A 16,184-nucleotide genomic window follows, 5' to 3' on the forward strand; every position below is an offset into this window, starting at 1 on the left:
GGGGGGTGGGGGGGGCGGAGAGAGAGCAAGCATTTAAGAAGTGAGGAAAGTTGTGTGTTTCATTGTTGCTACCCTTCACCAAAGCCCATCTTCAGGCAATTGGACACCCCGTTACAGATTTTAATATTTTTAATGAATAGAATATGAGTAGAGATGTAGTTAGCAGATAAACTAATACAGTTAGGAATTTTCAAAGTTAATAGAAGTGCTTTTTGAATTTTTTAATGTTGATATTTTGCCAATGACTTTTATGCTTTGCCTAAGATGTTAATGATTTGCTTCTTAGATCCCAGGTTATCAATATATGTCACCTGAAGGCAGTTGTGTAGAACATGTTCAGACTTCTTCTACCTTTCTTCAGGTAACATTTTATATATAACAAAATGAAAATGAAAGAAATGCTTTTAAACATATTTTAGGAAGTCTAGTAGTTTCCTGACCTAAAGAAGTAGGGGAAAAACCCCAAAAATCTCTCTTCTGATTTCTTTGAATTTTATAACATAATTTGAGTATAAGGAGAAAATATGTCAGTAGATTTGAAAAAACATGAACTGCATAATTGTCAAGTGGTTGAAAACACCAGGCCTTTCATTCTTTCAACTTAAAGCACTAAAGTTGTGAATTGATATGCTTTTGCTCCGTTGGCTAGAACTTATGCATTAGGATTCAATAAACAAACTTATTTCAAATGCAACTTTAAAATAGATAGATTTATAAGGTGTTGGTTTTAATGTATTTAAATTTTCTTAAATCTTTTTTGCTTAATTGAAAACATTTGTTAAGACCTCTTTAGATAACAAAGAGATTGTGATATGAGTATTTGGAGTTTAGTCTAGTTGAACTAAACTATTTTGGAGCTGCTCCAAGGGAGAAAGATGAAGGCAGTCTGTATCTGTAACACTTTACAGCCTCAGAAATCCTAGGGAGCATTATTCTGCCTTACAGGTTTATTGTGAGTTGGAATCAACTTGATGGCAGTGATTTTAAAACTTATTGGAGAAAATTGTTTCAAGTTGCTTATAAACAAAAATTAGAGTTTTATTAATCATAAATCAGTGATTTAAGCAGTCTAGTTTTCTTTCTTATTTACCTTATTTTAGCAACCATTTGTTGATGAAGATCCTGATAAGGAAAAGAAAATAAAGGAACTTGAGTTACTTCTTATGTCAGCTGAGAATGAAGTTAGAAAAAAGCGACTTCCATCGGTAAGAAATTAGTTTAAGTGTCTATAAATTATTGCTAGAATCTTCCATTTGTATGTTTTCATGGTTTTTAAAAATCACCATTGACTTTAATGGGGGAAGGGAGATGCTAAACCACATAAAGATTGTTCAGGAACAGAAGCTCAGCTGACAGTGTGGAAAGTTTACCCCTAGAGCCAGGGTACTGCATTGGGACTTCTCACCTCCTAAACTGTGAGAAGATAAATGTGTTTTCCACCTATTTGTGGTATTTCTGTTATAGCAGCCAGCACTCAATAACTTAGATATGCATTAAAAAAAGAAAAACGTTGTGCTTGTTTTGTTAATAACTCATGAGTAGTTTAGGGTATATTTTGAATCAATCTCTTGAGATCTAAAAGAGATTAACATAAGGTAGTAAACTGAGATGGGGGAAGGGAGATGCTAACCCACATAAAGATTGTTCAGGAACAGAAGCTCAGCTGACAGTGTGGAAAGTTTACCCCTAGAGCCAGGGTACTGCATTGGAACTTCTCGCCTCCTAAACTGTGAGAAAATAAATGTGTTTGCCACCGATTTTGTGGTATTTCTGTTATAGCAGCCAGCACTCAATAACTTAAATATGCATTAAAAACTTTCTATATAAAATCCACTCTATTCATTAAGATCTTGTTGATTAAGGATTTTATGGCCTCTAGAGAGAAATTGCTGCACTGATGTGATAGATTCTATGTGCATCTAAATTAGTTATGACATTGAACTGTATATTACAGGAGAAGATAGGAATGTCCCTGGCCAGTAGAATGTGTATTCTAGACGGAGGGAGCAGCAGTAGTTCGGGTGAAGACACTTAGAAAACTCATGGAGCAGTTGCCAGTGCTGGTTAAGTGCTCTGATGCTAACCCATAGATTGAAGAAAGGAGCCTCCTAGCTGCTTTACAAAAGAAAGATGTGATGGAAGTCTGCTTCCAGAAAGATTATAGCCTTGGAAATCCTGTGGTGAAGTTCTTCTATGTCCCATCTAAAAACTGAGAATCAGAATAAACTTGATTTTTTTTTTTTTGGTAATAGATATGCCCTGAGATGGGGTTTGTAAGTTGTAGTGTTGGGAATGAAGTTTGAAAGATAGAGAGAGGCCATATTCTAGGAGTTGGATCTCTATGTTGTTTGTAAATGCTTGTTTTATATCTTGATTTTAAAGATAATTTTTTAAAAATTCAGTTCAGAAAAGGAAATATAGTTCAAGTTGTGAGGTTTAATGAAAAAACTTTATGCTAATTTTTATAAGACAGTGTATGCCACTGTATTTTTACCTGAAGTGAAGATGAAATTTATCCTAGAAAGACTTTGTTTTGCAATACAAATTTATGGTTATGTTGAAGATGACAACACCTTTCTTTGGTACTTTCAGCAGACTGGAAGCTTTTCTAGCTGGTCTGGTAGTTTCCTTATGGATGACAGCGTTTCTAATCCTCTCAACACCCTTGAGGAACACACAAGTGAATTTTACAGCATGGATGAAAATCAAACTGTGTCTGCTCAGCAGAATTCACCCACAAAGTTCCTGGCTATAGAGGCAAATGCTGTGCTGTCATCTCTACAGACCATTCCTGAATTTGCAGAGACTCTAGAACTTATTGAATCTGTAAGTTTGAAAGTGTGAGATTATCCAAAGCTCAATATTAGTTACATGATTTCACGCTCACAAACTTCGATTTAATGGACACTGACCATTTACATGTTAATCATTATTTTGTATGCCATACTTAATTTTGGTTCTGACATTTTCTAGTGGGTGCTTGTATTGAAGTTTTCAATTTTAATATATTTTCATCTTGAGAGTAGTAAAATATAAGAATATTTTATAATAGTAAAATATAAGAATCCAAACACAAGAAATAATTTGTGTATGAACCATTGAATAGGAAACTTATTTGCTATGTAAACGTTCACCTAAAACAGTAAAATATTTTAAAAAGTGAAAATTATATGTGAATATATACCAAATACTTGCCATCTTTACCATTTTAGATGTGCAATTCAGTGACATTCATTATGTTGTACCCCCATCAACACTCTATTCCCCAAAGATTTTTATCACTCCCTAACAAAAACTTAACATATCCTTAAGCCATTACTTCCAATTTCTCCCTTGTCCAGCCCTTAGCAACTGCTTTTTGTCTCTATGAATTTGCTTACTCTAATATTTCATATATGAGGGATTATATAATATTTGTATTTTTTTTTAGCTCACTCAGCATAATTTTATAGCATGTATCAAAACTTTTCTCTTTATAATTGAATAATAGTCCATTGTATGTACATTCCACATTTTATTTATACATTATTTACTGATGGACACTTGGGTTGTTTCTATCTTTTGTGTATTATGAATAATGCTGCAATGAATATTGGTATATAAGTATCTGTCTCAGTCTTTGCTTTTAAGGTCTTCTGTATATCTACGTAGGAGTGGAATTGCTTGGTCATATGGTAATTCTCTTTATCCTTTTGAAGAATTGTCTGCCTGTTTTCTACAGTGACTGCACCATTTATCATTACCACCAGCAATGCACTAGGGTCCCTCTTAGACCCCCAGGTGTTAAAGGTTCTGGAGCATTGTGTCCTCGGGTGATCAGACCCAGTGCTGGCCATCATTGGGATAATCTATTCTTTTTAAATGGTCTTACTTAAAAAAATAATAATAAAGAAATGATTCCTAGGCAAAGCCCATTTTTACTGATAAAAATGCATAATTCCCCATGGAAATTATCAGTCTGTGCTCAAGATGTAACCAGGGTATAGCATTAACCAGTTAAAATTTTAATTCATTGCAGGACCCTGTAGCATGGAGTGATGTAACCAGTTTTGATCTTTCTGATGCTGCTGCGTCTCCTGTCAAGTCTACCCCAGTTAAGCTAATGCGGATTCAGCATAATGAAGGACCTATGGAATGCCAGTTTAACGTCAGCCTTGTGCTTGAAGGGAAGAAAAATAGTTGTAATGGTGGAGACAGTGAGGCTGTACCTCTAACATCTCCAAATGCAGCCAAGTTTCGCACACCACCAACCATCCTCAGAAAGAAGAAGAAAATGCGCGTGGGTCATTCCCCAGGAAGCGGACTTGGTGACAGCGCTTTCAATGATGGTGGTCATATAGCACTAAAACATACACCAGTGAAAACACTACCATTTTCCCCTTCACAGGTAAGAAGTGTTGTATTTTCTTATGTTCTAGGATGTTGATGAGCTAGATTAAATGATATCTTTAATATTCTTACTAGCAGTGATTGCTTTGATTACACATAAAAGTGTTAATGTGTTTAAACGTATACAGGTGAGTCCCTAAACTCTTGTAAATCAAAAAGTATCTCACAAAATACAGTTACTTCATTATGTAGTTGCTAGGTTTTGATGAGTTGGTTGACATCTTTGCTTTTTAACACTTTGTCATTTGCAATTTGTTGTTGGATTTCTTGACTGTTGCTGTGTTGATTGTGGATTTAAGTAAAATATAATCCTTGACAACATCAATCTTTTCTCCCTTTATCATGGTATTGCTTATTGGTTTGCCTGTGAGGATTTCTCTTTCTTTTGTTGGGGGATAATTCATGCCAAAGGCAGTAGTCTTTGATCTTTATCAGTATTTCAAGTTTCTTACCTGTCAGCAAGCCAGGTTGTGCCATCTCCATATGGGAGGTTTTGTTAATGAGCCTTCCTTCAGTCCTGGTATCATGTTCTCATTCATGTAGTCCAGCTTCTAGATAATTTGTTCAGCGTACAGATTGAATAAGTGTGCAGAAAGGGTATAATAACCCTGCCGCTTGCCTTTCTTGATGTTAAACCTCACAGTGCCCTCTTGTTCTGTGCAGATGACTGCTCTTGGTTTATGTGCAGATTCCACATGAGCAAAATCAGGTGTCCTGGAATTCTTATTGTTCACCATGTTGTTCATAACTTGCTGTGACCAACACAGTCCAGTGCCTTTTTAGAGGCAATAAAAAACAGATAATATCTTTCTGCTCAACCAAGACTCATTGACATTAGTAATGATATTCCTTGTTCCATAGCCTCTTTTGAATCAAGCTCGAATTTCTGGCATTTCTGCTGTAACTGTCTTTGAATTATCTTCAGTAAAACTTTGCTTGTATTATATTAATAATATTCTTCAATAATTTCCACATTCTGTAGAATCACCTTTTATAGAGTATCCTCAATTTTTTTTAGAACTATAGAGGATTTAAAATTTTCAAAAATGCTTTTACTATGTATGAAAATATAACAAAACATACATCATCTCAACAGTTTTAACATGTACAGTTCAGTGACATTGCTTACATTCCTTCAGTTGTACAACTATTCTCATTAGCTAACGGAGACTTTTGAGATAAGTAATTCCACACTTTTATAGAAATAATCAATATGTAACCATAGAAAGGTAGATGATTTTCCCAGAGTTATCTAATGGCTGAACTAAGTCTGAGATCCAGCTTCCTGATTTAATATTCAACCAATATAACTAATAAAGTTAAAAGACCTTTTTTTACAGCTCATAACAGAACTCTTATTAGACAAGCAGTACAAAGCATCAACTATTTTCAAGAATAATATTAAATCCGATAAACAATGAAAACCAGACTAACAACATGTATAACAAGAACCTAATGACCTATCTATAATCTAACATTCATTTATCTACAATGACTTTTTACATCGGGGAAATCCAAGGTCTAGAGGCATATCATTATTGAAAATAAAGCTGCAATAGCAATTTTATACAATTACTATTCTCAAGAAAACGGAATCATTAAAACAGTAATTACAAGTTCACAAATTTCAAACATTTCACATAATTTACATTATTGGGTATACATGTAACTCTGAGTTTCCAGTGATTTTGTTTTCCCACAAAAGTGCCAACACTTAGGCTATGTAGACCTCAGCTATGTAGAGGAACTTAGATTTTAGTCTATCTTTAATTCCCCTTTTATTGTTCACAGCAAGAAACTTAAACAGAGGCTCAGTGAAGAGATTTCGAAGGCTATCACGGTTCCCCTGTAGTGATGTCCCTGGGTAGCAGATATCTATACTAGGCCAAACAGTTCCTCCTATTTTATAATAGTATTTTTCTTATTGAACACTTAACTTTTCCAGCAACTTGTCCAGGGAAATGGAGCTGGTGTTTATTAAAAAGCATCTTAGTGGAGGTTAAAATATTTTATGGGGAAAAAGCTTTGAAGAATGCTGGGATATTGCTGGGGCAGGGGGTGGGGTGGGTGGGCTATGTTTTGAGCTTGGGAGAATGAGAAGGATCTGGCAGTATATAACCATTCTGATCTCTGAAAATTGTGTTTCCCACACTTCAGAGGGTACCATTTACATAACATGTGCCCTCATACTCTTCTGCAAATGGAAAAGCCGTCTTGGACACACTTGTAAATTTCTGCAATTGGAATTTTACGGACTAGAGGTATTCATTATTGTTGTACCCTACCTCCTCAACAAACCAGCTCTCGCTCTCTCTGTAAAATTTTTAATTGTGATTCAGGTGACGTACACAGCAGATTGGCTTTCCATTGAGCAACTTATACACATTTTTATTTGTCACACTGATTACAATTCTCACAATGTAACAGCACTCTTCCCACCTCCTCCCTGTATTTACGATTTCTCTTTGTCCTTCTTCCCTACCCCTTCTTGCCTCCTGAGCTTTATCCCTGGGCAGACTGCCTTTTGCCTTTGTTTGGTTGGTAGTTCTAATAAGGGCACACCTCCTGGTATTATTTTCACTTTGTAGACTTGTCTATTGTTTGGCTGAAAGTGGAGCCATGGGGAGTATTCAACTGTTATTGAGGAGCAAATTCTCAGGTGAAAAATGATTGGTAAGGGAGGGCCTGACAATAAAGAATTTTCTATATCCAAGGTTGGACTTTACCCTGTAAATGGTGGCACATTACTGCAGAGTATTAAGAGAATTTGAATGTTAGTCTTAGGGTTGAGTAAATTATAAGTATTAGAATTAAGTAAATTGTCATAGAACTACAAGAATTCATGTCGGGTGTAAATAGCCAAAAAGTAATTCATATTCTTTATACTACTGCTTTTAATCTGTTGACTGTGAAAATAAATTTCACAATCATATGTAAGTTATATTCAACAAGTAATTTAGTAAACAGGCTTTGCAATATCAATTCTGGCTATTCAGAGGTTCTGTGCTGTACTCTAGATAGACACGTGCTATATTCCTTAATGATACAGCATTGTTGTTTTATTGTGTATTCAGAGTTGCTGGTTTGACTCATAGTCACACTATCTACAACAGAATGAAACATTACCTGATCCCGTTCCATCGATTACTACTGTTTGAGCCCGTTATTGAAGCTACTGTGTTAGTCCATCTCTTTAAGGATTCCGGTTTTTTCATTGACCCTCCACTTTACCAAGCATGCTGTCCTTCTCCAGGGACATGTTAACATGTACATGAGACTTAAGTCTTGCCACCCTCACTTCTAAGGAGCTGTATATACTTCCAAGACAGATATGTTTGTTTTCCTGGATGTTCATGATATCATCAATATTCTTCACCAACACCAAAATTCAAAGGCATCGAGTCTTCTTTAGTCTTCTTTATTCATTGTTAAGTTTTGGCATTGAAAAGACCATTGTTTGGGTCAGACACACCTTAGTCCTCAAAGTGACATTTTTTCCTTGTAAACATTTTAAAAAGATCTTTTGCAACAGATGTGCCCAACACCATCTGTCATTTGATTTATTGACCATTGCTTCCAGGGATATTGATTGTGAATCTTAAATAAAACGAGTATTTTGAAAATGAATTCAAAGTATTTTCACAGCAAAAAAAAAAACACCCCATAACACTAAACTCATTGTCATTGAGTTGACGCCAACTCATAGCAATCCTGTAGGACAGGATAGAGCTGCCCCTTTGATTTTCCAAGACTGTAACTCTTTACAGGAGTAGGGACCCCCATCTTTCTCCTCTCACAGAAAAGGTCACTTAACATTATTTACTAATAACAACTGAAAAAAAAAAGATATGTCTCTTTTGATTTGGTTTCTATAGATAGCTAAGAAGCCTTGGTACAGTGAGCTAAGCATTGGGCTGCTAACTGAATGGTTGGCAGTTCAAACCCACCAGCTACTCTTAAGAAGAAAGATGAGGCAGCTTGCTTCTGTAAGCCCTATAACGTGGCTCTATTTTGACCAGTAGAGTCACTATGTGTCAGAATTGGTGTGTTGACAGGGATTTTTCTGGGGGGTTACAGATAAGCTATTTGATACTGTTTTATTTTTAAATTTTTGTATTTTATAACATGAGGTTTTAAAACTATATATTTTTAAGGTACATGTTATATGCCAAATACTAGTCTAAGAGCTAGGGAGGCAGTAATGAACAAAACAGACAAAAATTCCTGCCATCATGGAGCTTAATTTACATGCAGTAGAATGTAAATGCAATATCATGGCTAATTTTTTTCCAAAGAGAGATGAGGATTTTAACAATTTAATGTTTGTGTAGGGACTTTGATGTCCTAAAAATTGTCTTTTAACATTGTCTTCCCTTTTTAGTTTTTTAACACATGTCCTGGAAATGAACAACTTAATATGGAAAACCCTTCATTTACATCAACCCCTATTTGTGGGCAAAAAGTTCTCATTACAACTCCTCTTCACAAGGAAGCGACCCCCAAAGATCAAAAGGAAAATGTAGGGTAAGTAGTTCTTAAGTAAGTATGTTAAGAGAAAATGAGGATCATAATTTCCATGATAGAGTAGCTTTTAGTACACTTAATTTTTAACTTAATGTGTATGTTTTAATCACGATCCATGTAGGACTAGAATTAGAAAATAATAACACCACTGTATTTTATCGCAAGCATACTAACAACAACAAGAACAACAAAAATGCAGCTAAACATAGCCTCTGACTTTAATTTCCAGAAAAATAATGATTTTAGTTATTCTTCTACATTAGTCTTTTTAAAAAAACATGATTGGAATAAAAATTAATTTAGGCAAGTATTTTTTACAATATAGCCTTGAAATGTATAACTAAAGCAGGTGTATAAGAGATATAAGAGAATATTTAATCTGTACCTTTATCATGGCTTTGACTTCCTTAACTAGTATAAATCAAATTTTGACTATAATACAAATATCTAAATGATTGGATAGGTTTAGAACACCTACTATTAGAAGATCTATATTGGGTACCACACCGAGAACTCCTACTCCATTTAAGAATGCGCTTGCTGCTCAGGAGAAAAAATATGGACCTCTTAAAATTGTGGTATGTATACCCATTTCAATATTTTTCTTAATTTTATCAAATCCAAATTGTGATTTTTAGCATTCTTGATTTTTAATATTAAAAAAGTTATTCTCAAAAACTTACAAGGTTTTAAATCTCAATTGGTATGTTGACTTGTGAATAAACCTTTGCTTGGCTGTTTTTAACTTTTACCTTTTCTTTATCAACTGGGAAAGCACTGTTCGTAGAGCCCTTTTTTATATTACAACTCACACTTTTAATACTTTCAGTACTAAAAGTTACCTGAAAAGGAATAAGTAATTTATACATTTTGGTATACATAAGCACTTTAAAAATAATGTTTAAAAAGCTAATTGATCATGAAACCTTTGAGTCTCACTTTCTCTTTTGCGTTATGGAGATTATGAAATATACCCCAGGGAGTTACTGTGAAGATGAAAGAGCTTGTTCTGAGTTTCAAGAAGTATGTGCTTAGACTTCCAGTCAAGATGGCTGACTGATTCTCAAGGACAGTAAATCCCTTTTCAACAATCAGGAGAAAAACATCAAGAGAACAAAACAAGACATGTCTCCAGCAATCTTTAAAAACCCCTCAATAGTTAAGTATCCTGAGAATGCCAAATGCCAAGCACTGTGTGGGTGGGCAGAAGAGAGAAGGCAAGAATAAACTGCCCAAGAGATACCCAGTGCATCCTCCTGCCCATCCGGCTCCCTTAGCCCTCCTCTGGCCTGTGCCACTGTCTCACCTCCTACCTGGCGTACACACCTGCCTCGGCAAACTCCTGGCCAGTCTGAGCACCTGAATCTGACCATGCAGGTCACTCCATGCTCAGAAACGGACACGCTTGCTCCACTGGACCTTACCTCAAGAGCACCTCCGGTACAATCCCTCACCCATGCTGGTGCCCCACTCTTCTTGCCGTGACACACTTTGCTCTTGTCCGTAACTGCTACAGTGCTTCTGGGCAGAGCGAAAATCCCAACCAAACATTTCAAAATTTTTGTTTTAAATCAAACATTTTGCTATTTTTAATTCTACTTAAATTTTAAAAAATAATATTTTAAAATTAGGACTACCTTTTGTTGTTGTTGTTGTTTTAATCTTTAAAAATGGTTTCCCTTTTCTCTTTCTTCCTTTACTTGTTTTGAGGTTTCTATTATCCCTCTCCAATCCCACTGAAGGAGTTAACTATTCTCACACAATGAGTCTCCCTGCCACGCCTAACAGCTACATCAAGATGCTGCAGAAGTTATTGGTCCACACTAAAGCAAGCAAACAAACAAGCAAACAAGAAAAACAGGCACAAACAAGTGAACAACACCCAGACCTAAAGGAAATTGCTGAAGATGAACAGGCTCTGGAACTTTCAGAAAAATAATTCAGAAGAAGAATGATAATTGAGTAGTTTTACTGGGTGAGAAGGAGTCCAAGAAAACAAAGGAAAGACGAGATAAACTAGAAATTTTAAACAGAAGCCCAAAAGACCAATACAAAGAAAACAGAATTGCACAACAGTGTAAAATAGTAATAGAATTGAAGAAATGGACAGCCAAATTAGTGAGCTTGAAGACAAATCTTTTGACTGTAATCTATGAGAAGAACAATCAACATAATGAGCAACCGAGTCTGAAGAAAACCTCAGAGTTATGTGGAACACTATCAAAAGAGGAATAACTAACGTCTCAATGGGATTCCAGAACAGAAAGAAACCAAAAAACCCACAGGGAAAGCAGTATAGCAAATCCTGGAATAAAATTTTCCTAACAGCAAGGAAGGGGAAAAGAACTATCTAGGAAGCTAAGAGAACCAAACAGGATAGACCCGCAGGTAAAAACAGTGCACCATATTGTAGTCAAATTCTCCAATATCAAAGACAAGGAGAGAATTCTGAGAACAGCTAAGGAAAGAAGAGCAGTCACATGCAAAGTAAGATCAATAAGAATAAGCTCAAGTTTTTCAGCAGAAAACCATACAGACAAGACAATAGAGTGACATATATAAAATCCTGAAAGGAAAAAAACCCTGCCAACCAATAATCTTATATCTAGTAAAATTGTCACTCAAATATGAGGGAACATAAGAGAAATAAGACAAAGAGAAATTAAAGGAAATTTAACAAGCAGCAGTACAAAAAATAACTAAGCAGGGTATTATGGACTAATAATCAACAACAGCAGCAGACACACCTGACATCAACATAAAAGAGAACTTCACACAAAAAACTACACATTCAAAGCAGTATCTAAAGTGTATAAATATAGGAAGAACAAAAAAAATACAACAAAAATGACAAACTCATGCACATCAATTATCACACTGAATATTAAGAGATTAAACAGCAGACTGGATAAAACTATAAAATACTTATAAGAAACCAAAATAAACCTACATATATGAAAGAATATTCTATGTTCATGGTTAAGAAGGCTCAACATTTTATGTTGATACCACCCAAAATAATCTACAAATACAACTGACCCAGAGCCCAAACTCATTCTTTATATGAATGGAAAAAGTAGTTACTAACTTTATATGGAGAGGGAAGAGGCCCAGAATAAACAAAGTAAATAAAAAGACGTAGGCCTCTAATGAGTGAGAGGCCTTGAAACCTGTTTTGACAGTAGTCAAACAGCGTAGTACAGGTACAATGGTAGGTCCATAGACCAATGGAATGGAAAAGGAAATCCAGAAATAAGTTCATTCAAATGCAGACAATTGATCTTTTACAAAGGGCCAAAGAACATTGAATGGGAAAGATAGTCTCTTAAACAAATGATGCTGGCAAAATTAGATCTCCATCTGCAGAAGAGCCAAACAGGAACCATGCCTCACCCCATGCATAAAAATGAACTCAAGATGGATCAGAGACCTAAATATAAGTCCAAGAACTATAAAGATCATCTTTGAGAAAATGGGGACAAACTTAAGGGCCATATTGCAAGGCATAGGCATATTATCATATATAGTAAAGCACACAGAGTGGAAGACAAAATAGATGACTGGAAATTACTAAAAATAAAACATATGCATAAAAAGACTTCATCAAAAGAGTAAAAAGAGAACCCACAGACTGGAAAAAACTCTTAACACAACAAAGGACTAATTTCTAAAGTCTATAGAAAACTACAATACCACCACCTTGCCTCCCATATCGCGGCTGCAGCACAGGCAACTGATGTGGGAAGCTGGGACCATGTTTTGACGCATGCTGACGGCCTCGACTACCACAACCCTGCCAGCTTCAACTGCAAAGATGAAACAATTTAGAAATTTTATTGTGTGGCTGGAAGACCAGAAAATCACACAGTACAAGATTGAAGACAGAGGGAATTTAAGAAACATCCACAGCAGTGATTGGCCCAAGTTCTTAGAAAAGTATCTCAAAGATGTTAACTTTCCTTTCAAGATTCAAGATCGACAAGAAGCAATTGACTGGCTTCTTGGCTTAGCTGTTAGACTCAAATATGGAGATAATGCTGAAAAATACAAGGACACAGTTCCTGATAATGCAAAAAAATGCTGACAGTGCAGCTAAAAATACAGAGCCACTGGTCAACTTGGATGTAAATAACCCTGATTTCAAGGATGGTCTAATGGCTTTGGCTAACCTTCAGATTCAGCGCCATGATGGTTACCTGGTAATGCTAAAGGCAATTCAAATTTTGGTTCAGGAGCACCTGACACAGGATGCAGTTGGTTAAGCTCATCAAACAAAAGAGGGCTTGCCTGTTTCTGTAGACAAGCATAGTCTTGGTTTTGACACAGGAGGTGCAGTTCTTAATGAAGCTGCTCAGATTCTTGGATTGCTGCATATAGAAGAACTCAAAGAGCTATAGATAAAAATCAATGAAGCTATAGTCACTGTTCAGTCAATTATTGCAGATCCAAAGACAGACCACAGACTGGGCAAAGTTGGAAGATAAGCACTTCAGCTTCTCACTTACTTAGTACAGTTGGGGACCGTTGTATGCTTCTGGCATGTGTTTGGGAATCAAATGTCACATTTTTTAGGGACAAATCTCAGAAAATACACTGTGTTCTAGATATTTACCATCATAGCTTTTTTTCTTTAGTAAAATTTGGGTAAGTGGAAAAGAAAAAGAAAATTACAATACTTCAACAAGAAAAAATGAAATAATCTAATTAAAAAGTGGGCAAAGCACATGAACAGTTTACCAAAACATGACATGTAAATAGCTAATAAACACAAGATAAAAATGTTCATGATAATTAACCATCTAAGAGTTGCGAATCAAAACAGTGAGATACTATATATTTAGTTGTATCAACTCAACAGATTTTGGAAGTTCCCATGGGAGGAAGGGTGAAGGTGGGAAGATGAAGCAATGGCCTAGAAGGTTGACTTGGGTGAAAGGGAGGATGGAGGTCGTAAGAGGGAGAAGAGAAATCAAGGGAAAAGAGTAGGATAAAACAGGCAGGGAGGGAGGAAGAGCTCATGTTATTGATGAGTGGTTTGAGCTGTTGAATACAGAGTTGATGGTCTGAAATGTAAATTTTCTCCAGCTTGGGAAGACAAAGTCAAATATTATAATGAAATGTGCAAAGGCCTAGAGTTAAACAGCCAAAAAGGAAGAACACACTCAGCATATCTGAAACTGGAAGAACTGAAGAAAAAAAATTCAAGCCTGGAGTTGCAATGTTGAAAGATTCTATGGGCAAAATATTGAATGATGCAAGAAGCATAAAAAGAAGGAAAGAATACACAGAGTCACTGTACCAAAATCAGAACTAGTTGACAGTCCACCATTTCAAGAGGTAGCATATGCAAGAACCAATGGTGCTGAAGGAAGAAGTTCAAGCTACACTGAAATCATTAGACAAAAACAAAACTCCAGAAATCTCTGGAATATCAATTGAAATGTTTCAGTAAGCTGATGAGGCACTGGAAGCACCCACTCATCTATGCCAGGAAATTTGACAGACAGCTACTTGTTCAACTGACTGGAAGAGATCTATATTTGTACCCATTCCAAAGAAAGGTGACCCAACAGAATGCTCAAACTATAGAACAATATCGCTGATATCACAGTCAAGTAAAATTTTGCTGAAGGTCATTCAACAATGATTGGGGCAGTACATTGACAGGGAGCTGCCAGAGCTTCGGACCCAATTCAGAAGAGGATGTGGAACAAGGAATATCATTGCTGACGTTAGATGGATGTTGGCTTAAAACAAAAAAATACCAAAATGATGTTTACTTGTGTTTTATTGACTATACCAAGGCATTTGTGTGAATCATAGCGAACTATGAATAATCTTGAGAAGAATATGAATTCCAGAACACTTCATTGTATTCATTCAGAACTTGTACATGGATCAAGAGACAGTTGTGTGAATAGGACAAGGGCATCCTGCATGGTTTAACATCAGGAAAGGTATTCATCAGGGCTTTATCCTCTCACCATACTTAATCTGTGAGCTGAGCAAATCAGAGAAGCTGAATTGTACGAAGAAAATGTCATCAGGATTGGAGGCGTATTAATAACCTGCGATATGCAGATGACACAAATTTGCTTGCTGAAAGTGAGGAGTACATGAAGCACTTGCTGATGATCAAGGATTTCAGTATGGATTACAACTCAGTGTACAAAAGACCAAAATCCTCACAACTGGACCAATAGGTAACATGATAAACAGAGAAAAGGTTGAAGTTGTCAAAGATTTTGTCTTCTTTGGATCCACCATCGGTACTCATGGAAACAATAGTCAAGAGATCAAAAGATGAGAAAGTGTAACTCTGCTACATAAAATTTCTTTAAAAGTATTGAATAGCAAGAATGTTACTTTGAGGACGAAGGTGAGACTGACACAAGCCATGGTATTTTTCCATTACCTCATATGCATGCGCAAGTTGGACATTGAATAAGGAAGACTGAAAAAAGATTTGAAACATTTGAATTGTGATACTAGAGAAGAATATTGAAAGTACCATGAACTGCTAAAAGGACAAACTAATCTGTCTTGGAACAAGTACAACCACAGTGCTCCTTAGAGGCAAGGATGGTGAGACTGCGTCTTACTTACTTGGACATCTTGTCAGGAGAGACCAGTGCCTGAAGAAGGACATTGTTCTCGGTAAAGTGGAGGGTCAGCGAAAAAGAGGAAGGCCTCAAAGGAGATGGACGGACACAGAGGCTGCAACAGCGGGCTCAGGCATAAGAACAACTGAGGACGGCACAGGACCAGGCAGCGTTTTGTTCTGTATTGCATAAGGTCTCTATGGGCCGAAACTGATGCAATGGCACATAGCAACACCACCACCAACAATTCACATTAAAATTCAAACAATAACCAAAAAAGTACCTGCTTACTTGTGGTTAATAGCTATTCTAATAGTAGTGGTAGCAGCAGTTCATGAATGAATAGAAATGGGAAGTATTTTAGTGGATTGTGCTTTCGTATATTTTTGTGAACTTCAAAATACTGAAGAAGACATGAGCATACTAAGAAGATACAGATTTCTGATGTTAGATTCATTAAAAATAGGTTAAAAATGCAAGTTACTTCTTAGGGTACTTTAGTTAATGTTCTTCTCTCGAGTTATATTTTGTTTTTTGTTTTTTTTAAAAATCATTTTATTAGGGGCTCCTACAACTCTTATCGCAATCCATACACACATCAATTGTGTAAAGCGCATTTGTACATTCATTGCCCTCATCATTCTCAAAACATTTGCTCTCCACTTAACC

The 16,184-nt window shown here is 36.0% G+C and overlaps 1 protein-coding gene, 1 non-coding gene and 1 pseudogene across 2 annotated transcripts in view; 2 read left to right on the forward strand and 1 right to left on the reverse strand.

The window, feature by feature from the left end:
• MYBL1 (MYB proto-oncogene like 1) overlaps positions 1 to 16,184 on the forward strand; it is a 44,836-nt gene that overhangs the window by 20,191 nt on the left and 8,461 nt on the right. Inside the window, exons 7-12 of the mRNA XM_013006856.3 lie at positions 287 to 361; positions 1,101 to 1,205; positions 2,593 to 2,826; positions 4,019 to 4,387; positions 8,771 to 8,913; positions 9,377 to 9,491. Of these exons, the coding sequence (XP_012862310.3) occupies positions 287 to 361; positions 1,101 to 1,205; positions 2,593 to 2,826; positions 4,019 to 4,387; positions 8,771 to 8,913; positions 9,377 to 9,491 (1,041 nt within the window). The remainder of the gene's footprint in view (positions 1 to 286; positions 362 to 1,100; positions 1,206 to 2,592; positions 2,827 to 4,018; positions 4,388 to 8,770; positions 8,914 to 9,376; positions 9,492 to 16,184) is intronic.
• Positions 3,762 to 3,847, reverse strand: LOC115869010. Its single transcript, XR_004045933.1, has one exon. It is a non-coding gene; the product is annotated as a small nucleolar RNA SNORD88 (small nucleolar RNA).
• On the forward strand, positions 10,676 to 13,397 carry LOC105979252 (annotated as a pseudogene).

The sequence above is a fragment of the Echinops telfairi genome, unplaced genomic scaffold, assembly GCF_000313985.2.
Source record: "Echinops telfairi isolate 266 unplaced genomic scaffold, ASM31398v2 ScPeMD7_1;HRSCAF=3_0, whole genome shotgun sequence".
NCBI lineage: Eukaryota > Metazoa > Chordata > Mammalia > Afrosoricida > Tenrecidae > Echinops > Echinops telfairi.